Raw genomic sequence first — 26,869 nt, forward strand, 5'->3', positions numbered from 1 at the left:
ACTCCTGGAAAACTGTCTCCCACCCAGTAAGATACTGTTTGTTCAGAGTCTCATCAGCTGCTCCACGTGGCCAGCAGTTGACCTCAACAAATCAGTCCAGAAAATCTGAAAAGCCCATGCTGATCTAACATCTGTCACAAATTCTGTGACATGGCTTCTTGCAATGATAATGAACTGCAAGTGTCTTATCTACATTGTTTCTACCATCTTTCTCATAACCTCACATAGTTAAGAGTCTACCATGTTAAATCCCTCGATTTTAATTAAGATTTGAGTCAGCCGAGACACTTCAGAGAGTAAGAAAGTATGCTGCTGGAATGCTTTTGTATTAATAGCCCTATTTCTTACTGGTTAATTACAGAAGACAACAAGCAGGTAAGATGCAAAAAGTAACACAAATTATCCTCTTGGTCTTTAAAGTTAGACTCTAGTAACTGGGCTGGCCAGAATTCACCTTATTTGTACCACACTTTCTGAAAAAAAAAAAGAAGAATTAAAGCACCATTGATTCTTTAAACAAATAAAAACTCACCAAGCATACCAATCACTGGAACAGGAACAAAATACACCCTGAAGTCACCTTAACAAAATGTACAAGTTTAACAATACAGAGGTTACCTCAAGAGCATACCAGCAATTCAGAAGTTAGCTGAAATTCAGTTCCATGCAACAACAAGGAAAAGCAGGAGGAAAAAATAGTCCAATGGACTGACACAGTTGAATCATTGTTGCTTTTCAAAATACTGAGAAGTTGAAGAATTTGGCACATGGCTAACCATATGAAGTTTTGTTCAGAGTGATACTGTATTTATTAGAAAAGGCAAAGAAGTTTCACTTCTTACACAGATTAAGTGTTATATTTTCAAAAGTACAATTAACCCCCCACTGCTCTCATACTTCAAAACAAGCTTGCTCCCACCTATAAGTCAACCATATCCTCTCCACTGCATTCATTTATGGTTTTGGCACTCACTGCTACTGTGTTTGCTGTCTTCATTTAAAACCCAAAAAGCAGTTTCAGTGACTGCTCATATGGCAGGGTAAGCCTTTTTTGACTATACCCAGAGTTTCTAAAAATAATTCATGTAAAAGAGGAATGTGCTTCTTCAAGGAAGAGACTTCTAAATTTAAGGGTGATGAATCCTATCGTGGAATTCATATGCATAGCCAGGTCATTCAGTCAGGAAAAGGGGACAGTAATTAATTTCTTGAATGGGCCATTGTTTCTCAGAAGATGTGAATATGGAGTAGATAGTACCTTTAACTTAAAATTATAGAAATTGATATAAAGAATTGAAACTGCTTTCCCAAACAGAAAAGGCAGCTCCTAAATGGCTTTTTAAATACAGAAATGCAACAAAGGTTTTTGTTACAGTAAAACATAGATGCTCTCAAGAAGTCCTCCTAACAAGAAGGCAAATAAAGATCAAGGTAAAGCCCTGTGGATGTAAACAGGCTCCTTCTTTAAAATCTAAGTCAGGTTACACTGAATGAGCCACAAGGTGAAAGTACCCAGAGACGCTTCACAAGCAACTTGTCACTCCAGGTAATTCACTCTTGTGCCAGGAAAATTACCCACCAGCAAAACCCAAGAGACAGAAATGGAAGGACCTACAGACCAAGCTTCTGAGAGTGTCAAATCAAAAAGATCAGAAGGGACATTGATATGATGCTCCATGTTCCCAAAACATGGCATTATTCACGCTTTTCCCAAAATGGAAGCACTTGCCCTTAAAAGAGACTATTTATCAATGTGCAATGGTTCAACAAAATACTGGATTTTCACACATAATTTTGAAGATGCAATAAAGCCCTTGAGGGTGTGACAAGGTGGACTCAAGCAAGTATTTCACATCTACCCTGCTAAGAATTAAAAGGATAATCTCAGCAGCTCTGCTCCCTCTTTTGCCCCCCAACAGCTGTAGTGCTCTGCACAAATTTTACCAGTGCACATAGACAGCTGAAAAGAAGGTGATAAAGTTGTGTGCCACACAGGCTCAGTAAAAATTTCAGCTTAATACCCATTATCCACTACAGCATTACTAACATTTTCAATTCATAGGGACCTGAACACTTTGCTTGAATGAAACCAATTGATCTGCACCTTGTAAGTCTGAAGGGACAGCAAATCTATTTACAATTTAAGTTCCTTTTACATTAAGTCAACTGCAAAACTCCTGTCTGACATTACTGTAGTTTATAATTAATGAGTAGTAATTATGAAGTATGCCATAAGTGGATCTGTGTGGCATATTATTAACAGATTAAAAATCTATTAACTTGTATTCTCCCCCATCATTTCCTCACCATATCCAAGCATAAAATTAATTTTGAGTAAGATGAAGTTACTCCAGCTTGACATCACACTAGAACATGCAAGTCAATACAAATCAAGTTTGTTTATTTTTCAGAAACTGAACAAACACTCGTGTAATTTTTACATGGCAACACTAGTGCTAAATGAAATATAAAAATACCCTTTATTGAAACCAAGGGTAGCTGTTCAATACAATTTAACAGAAGTACAGAAACTCATTTTGCAGTTAATTTAGTACTTAGCTTTTAAACATGAAGGAGATGCATAGAGGAGTAATTTAATAGGAAATGTGTGTCAGAGGAAACAGTCAATCCAACTTTTCAGAAGAGAAGGAAAACCCACCTCTTCCTTTGAATTCCTGTGTAAATCTGTGTGGAAGTTACAAGCACTCGATCAACTCCTTGGATAAATACATGGCTTACAAGTTGGCGAAACAAGTGTTTCTTACTTTTCAAAGTCTTCTAGGATCAATAATGTAAGGAGATACTTTATAATTATGTTGCAGCAGCAAGAACTATGATTAAATTAGGCAGGAACACGGTGAAATCCTGGTTGTGCTGCACTCCCTGACCCAACTCCAACGAACCTGAACTTGACCTGAGCGGACAAATACCAAACATTTTGTGGGATCTCTTTGCTTAATTTAAGTGAAGTAGACATTTAACCTCATAAGTAGAAGGCTGAGATCATTTTTTCATCAATTTTAAGTATACTCTAACAGTTACACTTGGTAGAAATACCAAGAAACTCTAAACACAAAGTGTTCAGTAATGAGGGAACCTGCACTTGAAGTCCTCTCCCACTTGGCAAAATCTTTTGGCTATTTTAAAACTCAATTTACATCATTTTGGTGTAGTTGGTTTATTTTGATCCTGCTTCCTACTTTCAAGGGAAAATGAATAAATATAAATTACCAAATCTTGTCTTTCCTGACTTTACTGCGGGACCAAGCCCATGTCTCTCAAGAGGGTGCTGATACTCACATCCTAATTTTTCTTCTCAAAACAATAACTGTTTTCCTACAGAATCCAACTATGCTGAAATGCACAAGTTTGTTTCCCATATAAAATTCAAGACCTAAGCTCAGTTCTCACTATTTGTTGCTTTTGCATACATGGGGAACCAAAATTTTGCTGCCTAAAACAAGACTTCACTCTTACATGTATGTCATATTTCAAGCATAGAATTTGCAATGGAAAACACAGTACACTTCTCAAAAGTTTTACACAATTACACTAAATCAGAACCTTATTTTAAAAAGCACTTTTTCCCCCTCTATACTCTCCCACATAATTTTACTTGGGATGAAATTAATAAAAGCCGTGCCTCTGTATTTTGAAGGACCAGGCATCTACAGAAACAGACCTATTAAACCACCTCTAAAAGCTCACTTGCTTATGCAGTGGTGCACTCTGCTAATCCTTTAATACAACTATAGCAGAAATGAAGCTGTTTCCCCCTTCATATTCAGACACACTGCTGTGACTTTAAATTCCTGATTGTTTTCAGATCAGCCTTCCTGCCCCATGTAAAGTAAGTCTGTAAACTTGCTCAACCCACCTCCTCTTTCAGCTCTGGGAAAATCTACTGTGCCACTGTGCCACTTCCATCATCTATTACACACAGTTTGCCAATTCTCCAAGCGTGAGATGGTCTCAGATACAAACTTCTGATCAGTCATTTGAAACTTGTATAACATGTAGAAAACTTTTATTGTAAGGAGTAACTTAATCGTCTTTTAAATTCTTAGTGTTCTAAAAAATTATTTACTAGAAACAGAACATCTTCATGTTCTATTCAGCATTGTTCTTGAATAGACATGCACAAATATGATTTTGCTGTTACTCTCACCTCAACCTCCCAAATCTCCAGCAAAATTTGTGTTTCTTTCTGAATCCTACCACATGAACAAAGCTGACAAAACCCATCAATTTCACCAAAGCTTTTCTTGAGAAGATCAAGAGAAACAATGGCAAGGAAAAAAAACTTAAGATGAGAATGAGACAAATCTTTTCCCAATAATAACAGGCAATGCAACAACATCACTTTACTTTTTAATCTAAAGCCTTTTTTTCCACCATATCCATGGCAGCAGTGCATGCTACTATTTTAGCAGGATATAGGTCAGCTGAATTCTTATCAGACTATTTGTTCCCATAGCCTCCATACCCTTAAAATACTGAAGCCTAGTATCCTGCACTGATACTTCACCAGCCTTCCCCAGCTTCAATTCCCACCCACAGATGTAGTTATGCTCTCCTCTATTTTAAATTCTCAAGAAAAAAAACTCCCATTTGATGAAGCAGCTAATCTGCAATCAACTCCTCATGTACAGAACAAAACCTCTAAGCCTGGGAAGTTTCAGGAAGATCATGGGACATTCAAAATCCACGGCTGCAATGAAAAGTTACAAAGAAATTTGAAGAGAATATGGTAAGAAACATTTCCAGAAAGTTTCACAGCCAACAGGAGCGTTGAGACTCCAAACACTGAGCTCCCTGCAGGCCCTGGAGAGGAGCTGGCCTCTGCCCTCTCCTCCCTCTTAAGCTCTTCCATCATCTCAGCAGTTCCATACCATGCCTCCACCTGGGCTCTTGTAGAAAATGACAGATTTTGCCTACACTTGGCTGCTCTCCTAGAAGTATTGCAGACAAGAAGCCCAAAGAAAATTATACACAGAGCAGCATCCCAGAGCACAGCAGATCCTGAAGGAGCTCTACACATCAGCTTGGTAAACACCAACTCATCAGTCCTCCTGCAGTTGGGCAAACAAGAATTTGGACTACATGAGATTCATTTGCATGAAGAACCATGTGCTAAGATCCAAAGTACATCAAGCTTTATTAAACCTCAACAAAATTCATGGTTTGTGTTTTTCTTTTAATATTGACACTATACAAATTATCTTTCCTCTAGTGTTCAAAGTAGTTTTGCTGAAACTAAGAAAATTAGCCTAAGGAACAGTTGCAAATAAAACTGTCCATACTTGGCATGGAAAACTTCAGCCCAAACAGTTCAGCAATGTTGTAAGCAACTGAGAACAAGGTCTTGTGAAGGAAAACTGAAGGCAACCTAAACTATGATGAACTCTGCTTTCAAGTCAGAAACATACTGTGAAATAGGCATCTTACAAACAACATTATTCACTAGCCACAAATTCAGCAAAACTTGAGAGAAACTAGTTCAGTAATTTTCTAATGGAATCAATGATTCAGACTTTAAAAAGAAGCTGTCACCATCTAGTTTCTAGCAGAGCATTTTGCCAAGGGAGTCTTCTAAAACAGCTGTTATTAACTACCTGTTCATCTAATTGGGCTGCAGCTCCAACCCTCCAAATCCACATGCTGCTAAAAGCCATAATTTTAACCTGCTACATTAAAACAGCAGTCAGAACAACAAGGGTATAGAAGCTAAGTTTTACAGCCTTCTCAGTGGAAGTATCTTTTTTTTAATCATCACACATATCCCCTCTGTGCTTAAAAAGAATATTAATCTGTCAAGAACTGTTGGTATGACACCTTTTCAAAAGCACTGAATGATTTTAAGATAAATGTTCAAAAAAACCCAAATCTATAGATTTAAGAAATCATCTTTTGATCAGATAGCCTGCAGCAATAACTAATTCCATTTTTATTTCCTACAGCAACTAACATTAAGTTCAGCACCTGCAAAACTACTATCTGACTAAACCAGAAAGCAATGAATATGGAAAAAGCAATCTGATACTAAGCTGGCACTCGGAAGATGTGAAAGATTGAAATAGAAAAGTTCATGTGAAGACCGTCAATAGGCTCTATATTTAGGAGTTGCTTTTGATGGGAGTATATTCCAAGACCAAAAATTCAAGTCTACGGATAAAAAAAGGTCAATTTGTTAAGAATTAAAGACTAAAATGTTCCGCTCCATAAACTAGGAGCGGGGTTCCTTAATATAGAAAAAAATTCAAACAGCTCGTTTTTCATGGAACTACTACAGCTTCTTCATCTGTTACAGGTTGTTTATTTCTCAAGGTTGTAACTTCACTAAAAAGGAAGTTTTGACTACTTCATAGTGCACCCTGCTGAGATTATAGTAAGAGGTAAATTCCTCACAGAACATCCTCATTCTTCCTCTGAATTAAAGATTCTCACTTTTAAGGAAAAACTCATTCAAGATGATCACAGTTGCAAGGGATGTTGAATACAAAAGGCGGAGGATGGAGGACTACAGAAGAGGAAATAATGAATCATGAGGCATACAAAAAAAACAAGTGCAAATCTGAGAGGGAAAACTGTCCTTTCACTTATAAATATTTATTAAGGCTGTAATAAAAGTAAACCATTCTAAAACTTCGAAGCACATTTTCCCTTGGGGAGCAAAGGCAACTTAATACAACAAGAAAATTCCTCTCCGCTGTTTTCAACTCCACTTTTTATGTCGCTCTGAAGCACACACTATGGGACTCAAAACCAGTCAAAGTGTGAGGCTTGAACTTATCCTCAGACTTAACATCAAAATTTCACCTGTCAGCAAGGTTACTAGGCCTCCCTGCAACACCTCCACAAAAGCTTAGCTTGAACACTGCAGCTGATTTTCAGCCAAACCCAAGCTCTCTCTCAAAGAGGTTTAAGTAAAGAGAACAACCAAAGTTAACAACTAATTTTACACCCTGTATTTGAATGCTGACACTACACACTAGGAAGTCCTCTTAAAAATGTCTTCTCATTCCAGCACACTCCACCTCTGTAACTCTCAGACCCACAGAGATCCCCCTAAATTATTACAAGTCCATCGTTGAAAGATTTCTGGATCATGTTCCAATTCTTCTCTTGTGAGGGTAGGAGGCATCAGGAAATGTTTATTCTTTCCAGCAGCAGTTGACATGTTTGGTACAGAGAAAAGAAAAATCCATTTGCTTTACAGCCTGACTGGTCATATTAACTGTACTCAATAAAAGCAACAAGTTGTGTTTTCTATTCACCACTTTCCACCTGTATTTCTACAGGCTGCTTCAACCAAACGTGACAGACAGGCATGCACACATCTACTGAGAGTCAGATCAGGTTCCAAGGTCAAGTTGCATCTCTTTTTCAAGAATGAAGGTAACTGCCATGTTCTATTGCAATCTCTTACAACAATTTCCTATTGGGATAAAATTATCACTTCTTAAGACAACAAAAATAACACTCCCTTTGTCAGATTTCTTTAAGAGCAACACTCTCAAAATTGTCCATGAAATGACAAAATCCTGCTGTGTTCCAGCACATTATCTTGGCTGAAGATTCTCCAAAATTCTCTTATTATGCAAACTTTAGGTAACAAAATTAAAAGAAGATTAGGGCGGTGATTAAACTGCATTTTTTTCTTTTAAATAGAATCACTGTGTCTTCAGCATTTCTTATTCAGTTGTTAAATTATACAGTAAGACACTGTCCTGAACAACAATGCTTTAGGAAATCTAAATTACCTGAAGAAGAAATTACTAAAATATTTTGAGTATCCTGCCATCAGTCAAGTTTTGCTGAACTTTCATCTAAACAGGATAGATTCCATCACACACAAAGATAACTGAGTGTGACTCACAACGCACAATTTTGCCACCCCTCCTCTCAATCTCATTCCCTCAACAACATCTCTGAAGGGAGGAGTTCCTCATACTGGGGTACACCTTGGGACTGTTATCCACTAGTAAGAGAACAGAAGTGTCACTGCTAGGAGAAGAAATACACAGCCAGAGTACAGAATTTTGGCAATTCATAGCAGCAGTACAATTAACTGCAGAAATAGGTATTTTTAAGATTATCTGTCCCAAAAGTTTTGAAACAATACAACTCAAATTGTGTCTCACCATCTGAGCTGGTCACTTCAGTGGCAAACAAAACAGCCCCTACAGAAAAGGAGAAATCCCACAACACTCTCTACCCAAGAAGGTACTTCCTAAAGTGATGGGTAATTTCAAGTTTTCTTCTGGAACATCTCTCCCTCCAGTAAAATAGATGCAAATGTTTTAGGCCAGTGTGACAAACCTACTGGGGAGTTTTTAAATACTGTTTACTTATTTTCTCTTAAAAGCAATAAACAAGAAAATACCTATAAACAAGATGAAAAATTTTACAGCAGCATAATACCAAACTGCTTTTTCATCTAAAAATATTCCATTTTCTCCCAATACAGGTCTGCAACACATCAGGTTAAACATTTATTTGAACAGGTCTGTAAAAGTAAAAGCATATTCTAATTACATAAGTGTATGCTAAGCACCCGTAGGCATCATTATGATGACTGTACTTTCCTTTTTCAGCCCATCCCTGGGAATTCTGGCTCATGATTCTGTAGATGATACTACACTGGCAGCATCAAAACTATTGCTGAATTCCACATGAACTTTTAAGAATAAAGCAAAGCTTTTTCTTCCCAAGACATATGTGATTAGAACAAATAGTTTTATAAAACAACCCATTTGTAGAGAGAGTAAACTCTTTCTAAACCTTTTTGGTTTCAGGGGCAAGGAAGGTTTAAAAGGAAAACGGAAAGAGGGAGCCTTAACAGATGAAAAGAAAGCATCCCATCTCCACAGCAATGTTCAGGACAAATCTAACATCACAAACCTAAGAGAGAAAAACAAGAAAAAGGAATGCTGCCTGACTTTCTGCAAACTGGCTACTTGGGACACTACAGCTCATAAAAGTGTATTTTGCCCACAATTTCTGTTCTGAAGTAGGTCTCCAAGGCAAGACTCCACATCTGAATCATAAGTACTGAAGGAATTTTCCTTTAAGAACTTAAGGCAATAAGGCAATTCAAACTACTATAAAACCCTGCATAACTGAAGAAATTCCTCTGGTGGTTTATGGCTTCACATTTCCAAACATCTGAGCTGCTGATGCCATGAAAAATTTCTCTGTGTTACAAGTAAAAAGCTGTAAAACCACACTGACAAAACTACAAGACTTAATAATGCAGAGTTAAAAACTTATTATTAAAGTCCAAGCTCAGCAAAGAATGTAAACTTGGAGATTTTGCTGATTTAAGCTGGAATTGCTCCCTGCATAACACACGTATGTTTAACTGTCTGCTGGACCAGGACTCAAACTTTCTGAAGTCTGCCACCTATGTGCAGTATTTACCAAGGGCCTTTACAAAGTCTCAAGTGTGATTTCTAAAATTCAGCCGTGAGGAAAATGTATTATCTAAACAGCATGGGAACAGGAGAAGCTGAATCTTGATTTCAAACAAGTTATCCAGGTTATAAATCCCTCAAATCAAAGTAGTGGACCAAGACAGGACAACTTCATAGAGAAAGGAAAGCCCAAAACAAGCAGCAAGAACACCCCTGCTGTTGTTAAAACTAACACTAAAACCACTGCAACAAACATGATAAAACCAAACAAACAACCCTGCCCTTGCTACTCCCCTGCCTAAGCTTATTTCTAGTCAACAACACTTCTGCTAAGAGCCAGATTTATGATTCATGTACATCTGCCACTCGAAGAGCAGGAAAAAGTGACTGCCTTGAAATACTAGAGACACATTTGTAAATGCCAAAAAATCAAACTGAAAAAAAAAACCAAACCTAGTACCTAGGAATATTTTTAAGTTTGTTACATCTTATTCGTATTTTTGATATTTGCTGCAAATCAGATTTTTTTTTTCCACCGTCATATGATGCAGCTTCGAAAGCCTTAGGACTTTAAAGCCAATGGAAGCAAAAGTAACATGCTAGGTCACGTTAAGGTAATCACACCCCCTTATTTTTCAAGTCCCTGACAAATGCTTTAATACCAAGTTTTGTATTCTCTCCCCAATGTGCACTTCTCGTAATTTTAAAAATATACAGAAATGCATTCTGAGGTTCCAAGAGGCAGAGGGTTGCACTGAACTTGGTTTCGTGTTTGTGACATAATGAACTGAGCCTTCTCAGCATTTAGCTGGGGCACAGCGGGTAAAACCTTCACTGTCTGTCTCCCGTTTCAGCAATCACCATCCAGAGCAGTGACCCGCTGGAGAGCGTTTCCACAGAGCACAGCGCAGGGGGAAGTCTCCAGGCAGCTCCTGGAGAGCAGCAGAACGTGGTTCCCACCGTGTCCGAGAGCAGAGAGCAGCCGAACCCAACTCTCTCCGGTAACTCGGGATGTCGTGCCACGGGCAGAGTTCCTCTTCGCAAAATCCCCCGTGGGAGGAGCCACCGCTCGCCCCCAGCTTTTAGCGCCGAATTGCCTGCCCTCCTGAACTCAACTTAGCGTCTGCATTTTCCTCAATCATATCTTAAAAACCACGCGAACCGGCCAGAAAAGGGGGGTGGCGAGTTGGCGGAGTCAGCGCCCGGGACAAGCGAGCGGGAGCCGAGCCGTGCGGGTTCGTGCGGAGGAGGAGGAGGAATTGTCCGCGGGTCCCTAGCGGGCAAGCACCGGGGGCAGGGGAGGACACGGCGAAAGGGCAGAGGGCGCGGGCAGGGGCCAAGCCGGGGCAGCGGCACCTGCAGCCGGAGGGGAGGGAGGGCAGGCTCGTACCTTTGAGCTGGGGCAGCGGCGAGAGCTCCACCGGGCTGCCCTGGCTGCGGAACTGCGAGGAGCCCTGCGAGCGCTTCTGCCTCTGCGCCTTGCGCACCGATTTCCGTGTGAAGCCATCCACCTTCTCCGCGGCAGAGATGGCCGCCGACATGGCTGGGCGGCGGGGCGGCTCTCCACGAGCATATATTGTACCGGAGGGAGAAGCGGGCGGGCAAAAAACAAAGGGGCTTAAAAAAAAAAAAAAAAGAAAAAAAAGAAAGCCACCACCAAAAACGAAGTCCTGGCTGATCTCACACACCACAGCGGCGAGGAGAGGAGCGGGCTCCGCCGGGCGCTGGGGAGGCTCCCGGGTCGCTCCTCAGTTCCTGCTTCCCTCGCCGTTTCCTCCCCGCGCGGAGCAGCGGAAGGGGGGAGGAGGAGGAGGAAAGGGAAAACAAACAAACAAACCCAAAGACAACTTTGCCCGGCGGGGCGGGGGCGGGCGAGCGCCAAACTTTCCCTCCCGGGGTCCCGCTGTCCTCAGGGCAGGCGCGGCGCGACCCGCCGCGGGACGGGCTCAGCGGCGCCGCTGCCGCGCTCCCGCCTCGTTCGCTCCGCGTCCCCTTCAGTCGAGCCCGCTGTCATCGGCCGGACTCGCCCCCCGGGCTCCAGCCGCTCGCTTCCACACGCCCTTTGCCCGCCTTCAGCCGCCGCCGGGCGCTCCCCGCGCCTCCGCCGTCATCCCGCCTCGTCGCGCTCCGCCCCGGGCCGCCGCGCGTGGCACCGCCAGAACCCCGGAGCCGCCGGGCAGCGGCCGCGCAACTTGGCGGAGCGAGCGGAGTTGAGCGAAGAGAGGGGGAAGGGGCGGGGCCGGGGCGGTGGCAGCGGTCGCGGTTGGCGGCGCGGGATGATTGACGGCCCATAGCGGCCAATGGGAGAAGAGGAGCGCGGAACGCCCCCCGCTCCGCCCGCGGCGGCCCGGGGAGGGCGCGGGAGTTGGGCCGCGCGCCGGGGACCGGATGATTGACACGCGGCTCCTCCAACCGGGAGCGGGAGAGGCGGGGCGGGCGGCGCTTCCCGGCGGGGGGAAGGGGAAGGGGAAAGGGAAGGGAAAGGGCGGGATGGTGGGCGGGGCGCGCGCCGGCCAATCCCGCGGCGGGGAGGGAAGCGGCACGGCGGGTCCGGCGCTCGGAGCGCGCCCGCGGGTGCTGCTCCCGGGACACCGCCGAAGGGCTGTTGTACCGGGAGTCGCGGCAGCGCTGCCAAGCGCATCTCCCTTCCACTTCCCCAGCGCTCCCGACTTTTTTTTTTTTTTGTTTTTTGTTACCCACCCTCAGCGCCTCAGCGCTGTATGTCTTCCCTCCCTTTCCGCGTGGAGTCGGTTGTTTGAGGAGCGGCGTTTTCCTGTCCGGGTTTTTCCTTCCTCGCCGCCGGTGTTGCGGGCTGGAGGCGCCGGGCACGTGCGGCACTTCCCGGGATATTCCTGCTGCTCCGCCCGGGTTCCGTGCCTCGGGCTGCAGCCTGTCCTGGGAAAGGAGAACCACGGCGGTGTGTGCGCTGCTGCCAATCTAGGACAGAATTCCGTGCAGTGAAGCGCGACTTGCGCTGTGCCATTTCCATGTACCATTCCCCCTCCCCCTTGGGAACTGCTAGCACGTGGGATGCCTTACCTCGTAGCCATTCACGTAGAGCTGAGTTTTATGCGCATCAGCACATTTCTTTTTGCTCAACAGTTTTGGATACCAATTCAGCAAATAAGTATTTGTAGTATTTTAAGCACACACTCGAGTTTCAGTAGCTGAATATAGTAAGATCACCAATAAATGTTTGTAAAATGCTTTCGTGAGTTGGACTTCAATCTTTGTGTACATAAACCATAAATCAAAAGCCAAATGATTCTAGCTTTAGGTGAACATAAAAGACTAAGACATTGGAAGCCTGTTCGGTGGAAACTGCTCTCTTTTTCCTTCTGTCTCTTTTCTTTTTCCTTTCCTCTGTCAACACAGTCTCTAACTTGTGCGCTTCTCACCTTTTTGCTTTTGGTGAAATAATCTTTAGTAGAAAGAGGGAGTATGTGCCATTCACCTATGAGCTGGACTTAATGATCCCAGTGGGTCTTTTCCAGCTTGGAATATTTGATAACCCCTACCTGCTGAGCTCTGAGCTCAGAGAATCCTTTTCTGAACACTTCAGATTAAATTCTGGATACAACTAGAGTACCAGTGTCATATACTTTCATCTTCCTTGTAGGTATTGTAAACTTTCAATTTGTTTTATTACAAAATCCATTTTACAGACAACACAGCAATCTTTGAGCACTTGTCCTTTAAACTGCCAGCTCCTGTATTGATTGCAGCGAAGGAAATCCTCACATTCATTACCTGGTTAATTCTCACTTCACTTCAAGGCCCACAGGTCCTGCTGAGAGATCCCTGGGGCAAAGCCCCTGTGTCGGTGTGTTCCTCTGTTCCTGCCTGCCCTCCAACAGCTGTCATTTGCTTCTGCACCCATTTTTAGAAACTGACACTGCCCAGCATGTCCTGTGCGGTGTTTATTGGCAACTCAAGCCTTGCTGCCAGTTCCCAGGGTGAAAGAGTCTACCTTAGAGTTTCATCAATGTTTCAGAGTTTGTTAAGGAAGCTTTATGCAAGTTGTAGGTAATGTAAAAATGTTTTTTTCTCGGGTTTAAAATGTTTTCTGCAAAGTTGATTAGGCTTAGAAATGTTTGAAAATGTGGTGTAAAAAATCTGTTGGCAGTCAAAATTCATTACACCAAGACGTCCATAAATAAGGAAGTGTAGTCTTGCAATGATGGGATTTTCATATTGACTGCACTGAAAGATATTTTCAGACTTCATCTTCGTGTATCATTTGTGAAACATCGGTGAACTCTGAGTCAACTACACAAAATGAAACTTTTGTTTTCTCGAATAAATGAGAAGTACTTTTAGCCATTTTCTTTTGCCTTTTTAATACAACTCTTCCGTTTCAGAAAAGAATGAGCAGCATCTCTGGTCACCAGCTTTCCCAAACTGAAATGGCAACATTTGCTTTAAGTTACACTTTAAAGTCAGTGGACATACATCAATGTATGAAATCATTGGAACATACAGCCTGTGGGACTGGGGTATTTGGAGATAAAAAATGAAAGTGAGAGCTGTGAGTGGCAATCTGAAGTAACTGTGTGTGAGAGGGCTGGAGATCGCCCTTCCCTGCTTTCTGCACACGCTGCTTCCCACACAGCTGTTGGAGCTGCTCTGAGTCAGCTTCTGAAGCCCTTGGTTTGCAGAGTGTATTTAAAGGCACACAGGGACTATGCCAGGTTACAAAGCTGCTGGCTCCAGATTCAATTCATCGAAGTCCATGGTGTCCACAGAGAATGTTGTGAATAGTAATTTTATGCCAAGTTATTCCCACTCCTAAATCAGGGCCCTCAATACACACTGAAGCCTTGATTCTGCAAAACCTCTCTAGCATATCTCTAGCTTGGAAGAAGGCCCATTATCATTCATGATCATTATTCAGGATGGAGAAGCAACATTTTGGAGCAGATTTTACTGGAAGTCACATTTACAGTTCTTTTCATTTAGTCTCAGAGGATTATTTCTTGCATTTTCTTATCATCTTTTTCCCCAGTAGAGAAACTTTTGGAAAGGTGAACAAGAACATGACACATCATTTACTTGCAGAATGCTGGCCAAGTTGGTTTGCAAACCTGGTGCTTCAAGTACCAGGTTGCTACGTGACTTTAGCTGCAGGGAGTTACCAGCAGATGAGGAGTTAACTACAGCTCTGCTTTCCCATTCTTCTCTACAGATGCTTGGAGGCCAAGATGCCAGAAATCTAGCTCTTCTCAGAGACAGTGGGAGGAATGTTTTAGTAAAGAGGATGCCCTAAGTGGGTGAACCCTCAGCCAAGAAGGTTTGTGGAGAACATTTTATTTCCCTCTCAAAATGAAAATGAAAAGCCCTGTTGACTGCAACTGGGCTTATGTTTACTACTGTACAATGCCAGAAGTTTTTCAGGGTTTTTCATAGAATCATAGAATGTCCTGGGTTGGATCATCTTGTTCCAAACCCCTTGCCATGGGCAGGGACACCTTCCACTAGACCAGGTTGCCCAAAGCCCCCTCCAATCTGGCCTTGAACTCTTCCAGGGGTAGGGCATCCACAACTTCTTCCAGTGCCTCACCGCCCTCATAGTGATTAACTTCTTCCTAATATGTGATCTAAATCTACCCTTTTCCAGTTTAAAGCCATTGTCCCTTGTCCTGTCACTGCATGCCCTTCTAGTAAGTTCCTCTCCAGCTCTCTTGTAGACCCCTTTAGATACAGGAGGTGCTCTAATGTCTCCCTGGAATCTTCTCTTTTCCAGGCTGAACAACTCACTCAACCTGTCTGCAAATGAGAGGGGCTTAGTCCTAGCTTAAAATACTTCCTGGACTAATGCCCCAGTAAAACCAAGTGAGATATTCACCTAGTTCAGGATAAATTGTGTGTTTCATGTTCTGTACTCTGTGTTGGGCAGTAGATGTCTAGCACACGTGTTCCCAAGTCCTCTGCCTGGTAAATCTTTGAATAATACAGCATTAGTTATCTCAGGGCCATCTGTCACCTTCCTCCCAGAGCAGAATTTGAAATCCAGGGGCTGGAATTCAGAGGTTAATTGGCAAGATCTTCTTTGTGAGGGTCCTGAGTCTGACTTCCTCCAGCATACCTATGAAAACAGCATTACAGTCTTTTCAGGCAAAACTATGTGTGTGGGTATCTGCAGGCAATGGACTGTTAAAACTGCCTCTGATTTGTGTTGTGATTTTAAAAACCTTCGAACTGAGTCTTCTGTCAGACAATCCAGTGTGATTGTGAGGCAAATAAAAAAAATGTATTTTAAGAATTTTGTATGCACAGGCAAAAATACACTGATTATTGTAACTTAAAGTCCAATGAAAATGTATCCCAATTTAACTCCTTATTTCTGTTTGTGTCTTGAACTGTCATTTTGGGTGTAAACAGTGCTGTCTGAGAATTCAACAACAATCTTTCTGGCTCAGTAAGATGCAGAACATCCCTTAGAGACATAGGTTTACAACTAAGCTTTCAAAGTCAGTTAGTATCTTTGCTGCAATGATATTTCCTTAGCAAGAATCTACAGAACATGAACATATGCGTATTAATTAATCAGTTCTCTGTTCTGAAGATTTGTTTACATTTTATATATATAAAACGAGTAAAGATCTTCAGCAAGAGGAGTGGATTCATACATATCTTTAATGTAACAAATGGTACCTGTATTCACTGAAATGCAAAAATGACACCAAGCCCCACCAACCAGCTGCTACTGCCAACAACAAAAAACACTGGAGCCTTTCCACTACCACTTCCTACATGCTGTTGTCTGCAGCAAATCAGACCCTTATAAATGCCCATGAGCATTATCTTCAGCTTTAAAAATTGTTCAACACAGCATTTGGGAAATAAGAGGGAGCTACTTCTGGTATGAAATTCTTACATGTGAAAAAGAGCACCTGGAAGCCTGAGTTCTTTCAGGAGTAATTCCTAATGCTCAGTGAAGGGAATTAAACAAACAGCAAGGTTTATTCTGTCAGCTTCTTAGCAGGCTAACAAGAATTACTGCATGCTAAGAATCAGCTGCTTGGAAACTTAATGAATGTGGCAGCCAGAAAAGAACAAAACATGGCCAAGAGTTGCAAACCAGATACATATAGGCTGTAGTGAAGAGAAATTAAAGGATAGGGAAAATCTCTCCCTAAATCCAAGGTGGAAAGGCTTTACTGTACCAGAGTTTCCAAGCATTTCGATGGTGAATTTGTAATTCTGTAAAGAATTGTGTCTACATCTAGAACTGTAATTCTATTCCCTTGTAGTTCTAGTCTCCTCAGAGGATAGTAGCAGAAAAGTATTTTTATATTTTCGTGTGTCTCTGCTGCGATTTAGCAACTGGAAGCAGAGCCAAGTCTGCCGAGCAGCCAGCTCTCCACTGGTGACTGGGCTGGCACCCCTTGAACCAGGCTGAGATCCCAAAAATACCTTTCCAGCAGCATTGTTTAACCTCGTTTTGCAAAACCAGAATGAGTGATACTAGTACAGAAGTGTCCCAAATATTGATTTAATTAAAATCAATCCTTCTGCTGCCTGGTTAATGAATGAAATGAAGTCACATGCCCTTGTGGGTACTACTGATTTGTTGTATGGGTTACAAAGGTTTTGTGTGCAGTTGTTTCACGTTTTCAAGTGTTTTCAGAGCTGCAAGAGACTTAAAAGGGACAGCTGTGTTTTTTATATATTAACATGATTTCCTGAGCTGGATCTTTGGGGAAGAAAAAATTAAAAAGTAAGACTTGAAATAGAGTTGTAAGTGTGGGTAAGCACACGGGAGAGATTGATGTGAGCTTTAGAGAAATGTAATGTTTACAGTGATTTACCCCTTTGTCTGTGACATGCAAAAGTACCTATTTTAAATGGTCTCGGCGGTGTTTCAGAGGGCTGTGCCTCCATGTCAGGACTCGTGTCCCTGGGGAAATGCGCTGCCCTTCCTCCAGCGGTGCTCGGCTGGGAGCGCGCAGCAGCCGGGATCTGTCCTTGTGCAGATGTGCTCTGAGACACGGGGGGAGCGGCGGGGCTGCTTTCTGCCCCCGAAACACGCCATCCCAGCAGGATTCCCGGCTGTGCAGAGGGATGGAGGAGCACCTTTGGTGACCCTGTGGCTCGCTGTCCTTGCGGAGCTGACACCGCAGTCCCCGGGCAGCGAGCTCCCCTAATCCTCCCCAGCCGGCACATGAGCCGCGCTCCGCCTCTCCGCCTCTAAATTGTTCTTTTGTTTTGCAGGCTTTACCCAACACAGTTTTATTTCATGTGACTGTGCTATTTATGGAGGGGTAAATATTGCCTAGGGTCTATTTAAAAAGGCCAATGACCTGGATTTTTTTCCATTTGAATTATCTCCAAGAGTCAGACGTATCTAACAACTCGTTCCCCCCCACCCCTTGTTTCTGTACGCTGCAATCATTTCTAACATCTTAGATCAACACCAACTAAAAAGACAAAGATTTTGAGTGAAATAAAACTGCATGTGGTATGAATGTGATCAGACAGTATGTGACCTTGCCATTTTTGGAAGAGCTGAATTCCGTCCTGATTTACCAGTTAACAACATAGCATGTTTTTTACCTCTGAATATAAGCCTTTTTGTACTGTTGTAGTAATTTTTCATAACTCTGGTTTGCTCCTTTTATTGTTGTTTTTACAAAGCCAATTATAAGTGTGTTTTCACAAATTACAAGTAAATAAATAAACAAACCGTGTTTTCAGAAAGGGAAGATTTAAACAGGCAAATGTTCTTCTTGCTGTTCCTGCAATCCAAATAGCAGTATCCCTTTGCTATTTAAGAAACAGAAAGTTGAACATTGCAGGGGAAATAGTGCTATATTTTCACTTCCAAGAAAGAGCTTTGTGGATGCAAACAGGCAGCCAAATATCTGGAATATTAAATAGATTTGAGTATTCTTAGAAGTTGATCCAACCATATCTTTTTTAATATATATTTTTTCTTAAGAGTATACAACGGATTGATCACCGTAGCATAATGGGCTTCAACCTGAAATTTTGCTGTAGGTTTATTTGTCTTTACCCAGTCATGTAAAAGTATGAAAAGATAGAAGTGTTTTAGGGAATGCCATTCAATATATGTTCTAAAGTCTGTGGAGTTTACCATGTCATTAAAAGGCACCAATGCAAAGCTGGCTTCAGAAGTCACAACCCACTTTTCCCCTGGAGTGGTGGAGCAGGTGGGCAGGGATGGAATTCCCTCTTACTACCATCACACCTGATTGCATTTCTTCAACATTCCATCTTTCCTGGGGAAGGAGCATACAGGACAACAGATAATTCAGTGTCCTGGTGGTGTAAACGATGAGCACATCTTCAGGATTATTGTGGCTCGAACCACACCACGCCAGGGAGTAGCCATGCTGCACGAGCTGCCCCATATATATGCACACATTTGTATAGAAATACATATACATTTACATACACAAGTTCTACCAGTCCTGCTTGAACCTTGGGAAAAATGCTGAGAAGGAATGGCAAATCTTCTTGCCCTGCTGATGTAAGACAGTTAGTTCAAGGAGTTGGAGAAAATATTCCACATAGCAATTCGCTATTTCTTCAGATGAAACAAAACTGATTTGTTGGAAAACATTATTTACAGACAAAAAAGCCTTTCTTTAAGGTTTTCCACTTAAGCCCACCCCTTAAGACTTCAGCCTTCTCATTTTTAGTGGTCCTTTTCAAACATTGGAGTTTACCAGCAGGTTATTTCACACTCTAAAAAGATGTTGTCTTCCTTGAGTAAAAATTGTTAGTGTGAAATGAGCTGCACTCAATGACACCTACAGCCTCCACTAAGATGGGAAGTACAAATGCTGTTTCATTCTCAGTTGTAACATGTCTTCAGTTCTTGTTTGTATTACCTAACAAGAGTTTTCAGATTCTAACTGAAGCCATCTTTTAAAAATAAATTAGCTAAAGCCTTAATTAGCCAACACTGGTCAGGACAGATCACAATGACTGTGTATGCTACTCGGTCTGTCTCTTTGTTAAAAAGTTGACAATTTATAAGAAAATTTAAAAATCAAGCTATTTTCTTAATAGACCTCAAAATTGTGGTGAAGCAGAATAATTATGTATAACTGAGCACATGCTAGTTCCTTTCCAGATTACTAAATTATGTGCATGTTCTCATGCAGGGGTATCTCAGATTCCCCTTACATTTTTCCTGTCTTTTAAAAACTGGTGGCCTGGTTTTTCCCTACTCTAGTTTTTGGAGACCACAGAACCACCAAGTCATCAAATTTACATTGACACAAAATGTACTTACTCATGTCATAAAGGAAAAACTCCTCAAATGAGCCCAAAGGTCAGATTTTATAATTAAAAACTTTAGTTTCCATTTTCTGAAATTAATTTTTTAAAAATATTAAGTTTTCCTTAAAAAATTACACTGAAATGGGTTTCTGGAAAGTAAATCCATGGTAGGCAGCAGAAGTATGAGCTGATGTGTAAATAAAGCTCAATGCTGTTCTAAGAGGATCAGTTCTAAACTGATTTCTATAGTTTCTATAGTTTAAAATGTCTTCCAGTTTTATTCAGTACAAGCACAGTCAACTATCATTTTTCTTGATTACTCTAATTTAGAAGATGGGATCTCTTCTTGATAACTTTTATTAATTTTCACCACATTTCCAAAGTAATGCAGGCAAATTGATACATTAACCATATATATTTGATTTCTGTGGTTCATACCTCTGAATATATGTCCTAGACAAAAAAATTATTTTCTGTCTTCCACAATTGCTACCACAGAGATTTCAGAGGATATATGAGTTCCTGGCTTTTTGAGACAGAAATGTCTTTGCTGTAGTCCAGTGTTGAATGTATTGCTGTCTACACACATAATTACTAAACACCACAAAACTATTGTGACTGAAATGTCTTTAATATTTGTTTTCCCTGTCCAACAGGGCAGTGGGCTTTCAAAAGCTTTTGTTTCTGCAGCTTTATTAATTTTTTTGTAGGGGAAAAAAATAAAAATCATCATCACCCAAGTCTTACTTAAATATCTATGTTAATTGTCTTGGCTGGTCAGCTGCTGTTTGTGAGGTGAAAGTAGGCTCAGTCCTGCACTCTGTCTTAGGAAAAAAACCCATAAAATATCGCTTTTAAATGGCATTTTATCTCTATTTGATCCCAGAGATACGGGATGGCTTGCATGTTCTACACATCTGGTGAATTTTGGACAAAATTATTGTAAATGCTTTGTTTTTAGTGTGGAACAGGCCTTTTGCTGCTGGGTCTGTATCACACAAGTGATGGAGAGGAAGAAGGAACAGGAGATGAAAGAATACCAGTTCCAGAGGGTCTCACAGAGGGGGAAAAAGGGGAATACTTATGAGTCTTTCAAAGATTTTGCATTGGAAAGAAAGACAATTTTTTGAAGCAGGAGAAAAGGGCATTTAACTGAGAGACACTACAATGACAAAGAGAGGCAGTCTGATTTTGAGGAGACAAGGTGAGATGCAGGAAGCTTGTGGATACCCCACAGGAGATCTGACCTATTGCTAAACAATACCGTGGAAAAAACACCTGCAAAACTGGAGCTATACCAAAGGATTAACAAAAAATCCTTATCCCACCACAAAACCTGCATGTGCTTTGCTTCTCGTTGTCCAGCTGCTCTCCCTTTGGGAAGGGATGCTTCCCTCTTTGTTTCTCACTCTTTAGAAGTGGTTGCCACATCCCAGCCACTTTAGGCTTTTATTAGGATTATTATTACAGGCCTGAAGAAACCTGGAAGTCTGAACAGATCACGAGAAGATACTGTCAGCAGTACTTGTAAGACTGGAGTTATTTTCTTTATAAGTAGAATATTGGAATGCTCTTTTGATCTGATTAATAATAAGTACATTATTTTAAGTATTTTTTCTTTTGTTAGATGATGCAAAGTGAAAAGAGTTTTCATTAATTTATATTTTCCCTCCTGCTCAGTTCTTTTGTGACCATCCTAATTTCCAGTACTTACTTTGGGCAGCTTTTTTAGCTCCATTGCATTAAGGAAGTTCATGACCTTCACCAAAGATATACTGATTGCTAGTAGTTGAGGATCTGGCAATTTCTTCAGTCTTTTCTTAAGAAGGTTCCTTTTTTTCTGCCCCCAATCTATATTTAGTTTTTTACATTTGCTGCTTTCAATGACGATTGAACTCTTTTAACTGCAAACACTCTGCCCCTGTGTGATTTACTGTTGCTTTTAGCTCTGCACACCAGAGTTGAAATTTTGTGTAATACTTTCATAGGCCAACTCAGGCTGGGTGTCTTTAATCAAGATTGCATGCTGCTATCATTTGGATACAGCTGAACTAAATCTGAATTAATTAGGCATTTTGAGGAGTAAATAGTTTTAATATATTTAGGTAAATGTTAATAAACTGGTAATAAAAGGGATCTTTCATGGACCAGATGGCCAAAACAGTAGGAGCTACTTTCCAATGTGCAAGCATATGCAAGTGAAGAGGCTTCACTGAGTTCAATTTGGTAAATGTTTATTGCTCTGTGAGGGGAGGCAGAAAAACCAGAAACTGAGACAGGACAATAAGAAAGGGATCACTGCAGCCACAGAAGCACCAATAGTCTGGCAGTGTTAGAAATAATTTTAAAAGAGAACCTTTGGCCAGATTGCTAGCTAAAAAAGAGATTTGATTTGTAAGCAAAGCCTGCCTCTTCTGCTGCTTGATTCCTTTTGCTTTCAAGGACACAGGATGTTTTTCCTCCCTTATAAATAAACTGAACTGAACAAAGTAATAATGGTTCCAATTTGTTCCTCTATGGAAAGTAAATTGTACATTACCAATTCTTGTTAGGAAGTGGTTAAAAGAAGCAGCATGCTATTCTTATGGTTGCTGTCCAAAATCAGAAGTTTTCCATTTCCCTTCCTCCTCACAATTGGTGATGCTGGGCTTTCCCAAGGGCACAGACCACATCCTACTGTGGTTAGTACCTTAAGGTGTGATGCTTTCCAGGAGATTAGGGTAGCTCTCTCCAGAAAATACTGGTGGGTATAGAGAAGAAAAGGAAATGCACATTTTTATGATGCTTTCAAAGTTAGAAAATGTTATTGTCAACTGACTGCAAACTGGTGCTAGTGTGCTTATCAGATTTCCCTTACTGCTCTCCCTTCAGTGTTAGGGATTAATGGTTTCCAAAGATGCATGAGAAATCACTGGAAAACTGTTTTAAGTTCTTTAGTTTTCACCATTTCTTCACGTGAGTTACAGGCCTAAAGGTCTCGGTCAACATAAAATTCCTAATAATAATAATAATAAGGCAGTAGAATTCTTTTATAAAATGTGTCTCAGAATGGTAATGTCCAGATTATGTGAGGATCAGAAGTTGTATTAGATTAGTGCCATGTTTCCATGCTATGTCAGTGTGATGCACTTGGAACTATCAGACATTAAAATATTGGCTTCTTGACAATACTATTTTGCAAACTTATCTGTGTCGCTGTGACCTTTAACTGGGATTTTTCTTCTGTGGATTAATACAAAGGAGGGAACAACAAGCTGTGCAGCACAACTAGAGGGGCCTGATTCCCTGTGGTAGGTGCCTGAGCTCCTGCAGCACCTCACTAAGTACAGATGAGTGTGGGAAGGGAGGTGGCCCCTGTGACTCCCTGGTGCCCCAGTGCCAGGGCTGGCTCTGGGCTCTGCTGCACACTGCCCAGACACAAACCCTGGGGCTGTAGAGCTCTCACAGAGATCCTCTGCTGTGGTGTCCCCACCACACCACACGTGCAGATCTGTGGGACATTCAGAAGCTGCTTTTGTCTTTTTGCCCTTCTGTGGTTAAGCTTGGCCAGCAGACTCAGGATTTGTCATAGGGCTACATCTAATGGGCAGGACAACAGATGGAGCGATTGTGGGAGCCCCACTTCCTTGAGCAAGCAGGAAAAGATGGAGCTGCCAGCAGGGTTGGGTGTAATAGCATGACCTGCACTTTGCACAGCAGCACATCAATCCAGGTGGGACTGGAGGTGGCATCAGGGAGACCTTGGGAAGTGCCATCACTGGGCACCACTCCCCATTCAGCCCCACAGAGCCCTGACCCCGTGTGTGCTCTGCCCTGGCAGGAGCTGTGTCCCACCCTTGGCCACCATGGCCACCATGGCTTGTCCTTGGTCTGTCCCCAAAGGTCCCTGGCAGCTCCTGGGTCACATATGAGGCAGATCCAGCTCTGCTGCTTCTGAAACCCTTCTTGTCTACCCCCTAAACTCCTCCAGGGGGCTGGGAATGGTCATTAGTCTGTGGTTAATCCTTTCTGTGCTCCCAAGAGTTAATGATCTTCATCACTAATGGTATCCTGACTCTCAGATTTGTCCCATATTGGGTCACCCCCTTGGTGGAGCACAATGACCCTCTACTCCAAGACAGGATAGAGACGTAATTTTCAAAATAAAAGGGCTTCACCAGTGGTGGTCACAATTTGGCTGTTTTGCTATAGTGCTGCTCCTGGTCTGAGAACAGAAAAAATGAGTATGAGACAAAAACAGTACATGATGTAGGGGAAAAATGTAGTATTGTTTGGAAAAATAAGCTTACCAAACTTGCTCCTCTGTTTACATAGTTAATTTAGTCTACCAGTGAACAAATTGATTTTTCAAATTTGCCTCTACAGCTTTTTCACTTGTTACAAATTCCTATGACACTTTATCAGGTAAAGTGTTCAACTTACAATGAACATAATTTTACTACCACTATGTGTTTTGCAGATTAGCATGATTTGTTTTTAATGAGCTAGTAGGGATTTTTTGTTTTATTTCCCCTTTTTCTTGTTAAGATGAAGTTGCCAGCTAGAGGGAATTACAGCTTTTACACGAGTTATGAGGCAGCACTCCTCTGAGAAAACTTGTTTCACTTTCAAGGAGTGTATGTGCTCTTAAGTCAGACCTGCTGGTTATTTTAAACAAATGCAACTGATTTAGGAAGAAACATACACTGGATACCAGGGATATCCCTACTTCATGGAGTTGCTTTATTTCCACTGTCTGAACTGCCAAATGTGTTGCAAGATTAGCAGTGTTTGATGAAGTTTCTGAATGATGCAGTGACCTGACTATGTGAGAATCATTATCATTTTCCATGCTTGACTTGTGGATGTGAATGCTTGAACTTGGTTTTATGCATGACAAAACCCTCAATTTCGTATTGTAGGGGGTTCATCTACATGTGTTGTAGGAAATCCTTCAATCTAATCAGCTTTGGCTGCATGGTATTAGACAGCTGCCTATGCAAAACTAGATACAACCACTTATCAGTTTATCTTTGGATGATATTTCTGTTAAATCAGACTTCCATTGTGGGAAACTTTATATCTTTTAGAGAAGCCATGATATATGTGGTAACTCTGATGTTAAAATCCACCCTTTTTTTATTTTCTCTTGCTTTATCTCTGTGGGCAGCAAGAAGATAACATCTTTCAGTGCTTGCTACTGCCACTGCCATTCAGGACCAGACACAGGCAGCAGTAGTGTTCCCACAGTCTTGCAGCAGGAGACAGAAATCAGTCTTACAAAACAATTTTAAGGAAGGAAAATTGCAAGGTAATTAACTTCCAGATTCGTGTCATCATGTCCAGGCAATGCAGAAGTTAAGAACTGATAGCTCAGAGAACTGTCTGCTTGAATATCTGTCCACGCCAATCAGTCAGAGCTTGCATCACATCACTTTTGGATAGAGAAGGGACTGGTACCTTCACAGCAAACCATCACTGTCTGTGAGCTGTTAGGGTGGGCAGGAATGGAATTTTAGAAATGGGAGCTAGACTGTATTTTTAGCTATAAGGTCAGTTTGTTCAAAGTCCAGTAAATTTAAATGCAGATAGATAATCACTGTGATTTATAGTGTGCGGCCAGCATTAATTCCTCATGTTCTAACAAGGAGCTGCAATGTTTAATATTACATCCATTTTTATCAGGGAAGAATAAAGCAGCTGGACTATAGTGCTGTTGTGTAGTTTCCACTGAATACTGCTGCCCTTATTTGAGTATTTTTTTGGCTTGAAAGAGTGGTGTGAGCCCTTGTACTTTTCTTCCTTGCTTTTTTTTTTGTTTCCTTTTGCTACCACCTTGCACTGTTTTTATTTGCTTTTACAGTGGCCCATTTTTCTGTGTCATTTATTTTGTTTTATGATATATCTCTCTCATCAGCTGGCCTCATTTCTGTGATATGTCATCCCACAACGTTGCTTCAGCAGTGAAAAGAAGTGTGAATTTCAACATCTCATGGCTGCAAGCAGGTTTTAAACAAAACAAAATCACTGGGCTGTGCTGGCTGTCTTACTATACAATAACTGTACAGGGAAAAAAAAAAAAAAAAAAAAAAAGCAGATGTGACTCCAGGGCCCAGAAATACAGATGAAGGTACTGCTCCTATCCATAGTGGTGAAAAGACTCCATCATGTCTGAATATTGACATTGTCTCACTACTGGTGATGGGGTGTAGAGAACATGTGCTGTTATCAAGTGTTCTTTTGTTTGCTCAGCTGGGAAAATTTAGGATCCAAGGCCACCCCTTTAAAGAGCTGGTATATTTGTTTTCCATGAAGCCTGCATCTGAAGGTGGGGGTCTGAGATGCAGAACCCACCTGAGCCTGCCAAGCACCCCTTGCCCAGGGCAGCTTTCCTACAAGGGCTTGAGGCTCTTCTACATGAGCCATGCAACTTCTGCACACTGTTATTTTTATCTGTATTCCAGAAAAACTGCAGACCCATTCTCCTGGGTGCTGGATAAGCCCACAGAAATACAGTAATTATTAAATAACTTGTGTATCTCAGATGGATTAATATAAACTGGTCTTGGGCACAAAAGCTGCCTGAATTAGGGATCTCTGCTCCCTCTACAGTCAGTGGAGATGCAGTTGGCAGATGTGCTGAAGTTGCATTCTTGCAAACTCACTGTGGGGATGATGAGGCATTGATGTTTAAGATGCTCAACTAACTTTTGGAGTGAAACTGAGCCCAGGTTTCTACCTCTGAAAGGTGCAGTGAAAAGAGAGGGAGAAAGGAACGGTGTCACCTTGGACAAAAGGTTAATTTGCTTTCATTGTGCAGGCTATGTATGCACAGTCATGCTAGGGAAAAGCTGGAATTTCACCAGAAATCTAGGAATGGAGCCATACAGGTGGGAAAAATGGGCACACAACTGTATGGCAGGCATGCTAGAGTCATGGTCAGGTGAAGGCAAAGAAAAAGACAATATGTCAGAGAGAGATGTGGTCTGGGTTGTTTGGCTGATGTCACGTTTGAGGTAAAAATTGTGGTTTTCTTGCTGCTAACCTCCTTCCTAGATTTGAGAGGTGATAAATGAAAAATGGTTGGAGGGCATCTAAGTAATGGATTGGGAATACAGTCAGTGGAAGGACCAATGGGGGATGGCCAGTTTGGAAAATGTTTCAGGATAAAAAGCAGGTCTCAGTTCTGAGGATGGAATGAGGGCATGAGGATGGGAAGCCTC

The 26,869-nt window shown here is 41.7% G+C and overlaps 1 protein-coding gene across 1 annotated transcript in view; it reads right to left on the bottom strand.

Moving 5' to 3' along the window:
• The window catches only part of PPP2R5A (protein phosphatase 2 regulatory subunit B'alpha), a 42,814-nt gene extending 31,281 nt beyond the window's left edge, over nt 1-11,533 (bottom strand). Inside the window, exon 1 of the mRNA XM_033054091.2 lies at nt 10,807-11,533. Coding sequence (XP_032909982.1) covers nt 10,807-10,957 — 151 coding nt within the window. The 5' untranslated portion in view covers nt 10,958-11,533. The remainder of the gene's footprint in view (nt 1-10,806) is intronic.
• Between the last annotated feature and the right edge of the window lie 15,336 nt (nt 11,534-26,869).

This window comes from Catharus ustulatus, chromosome 3 (genome assembly GCF_009819885.2).
Source record: "Catharus ustulatus isolate bCatUst1 chromosome 3, bCatUst1.pri.v2, whole genome shotgun sequence".
Taxonomy (NCBI): Eukaryota; Metazoa; Chordata; class Aves; order Passeriformes; family Turdidae; genus Catharus; species Catharus ustulatus.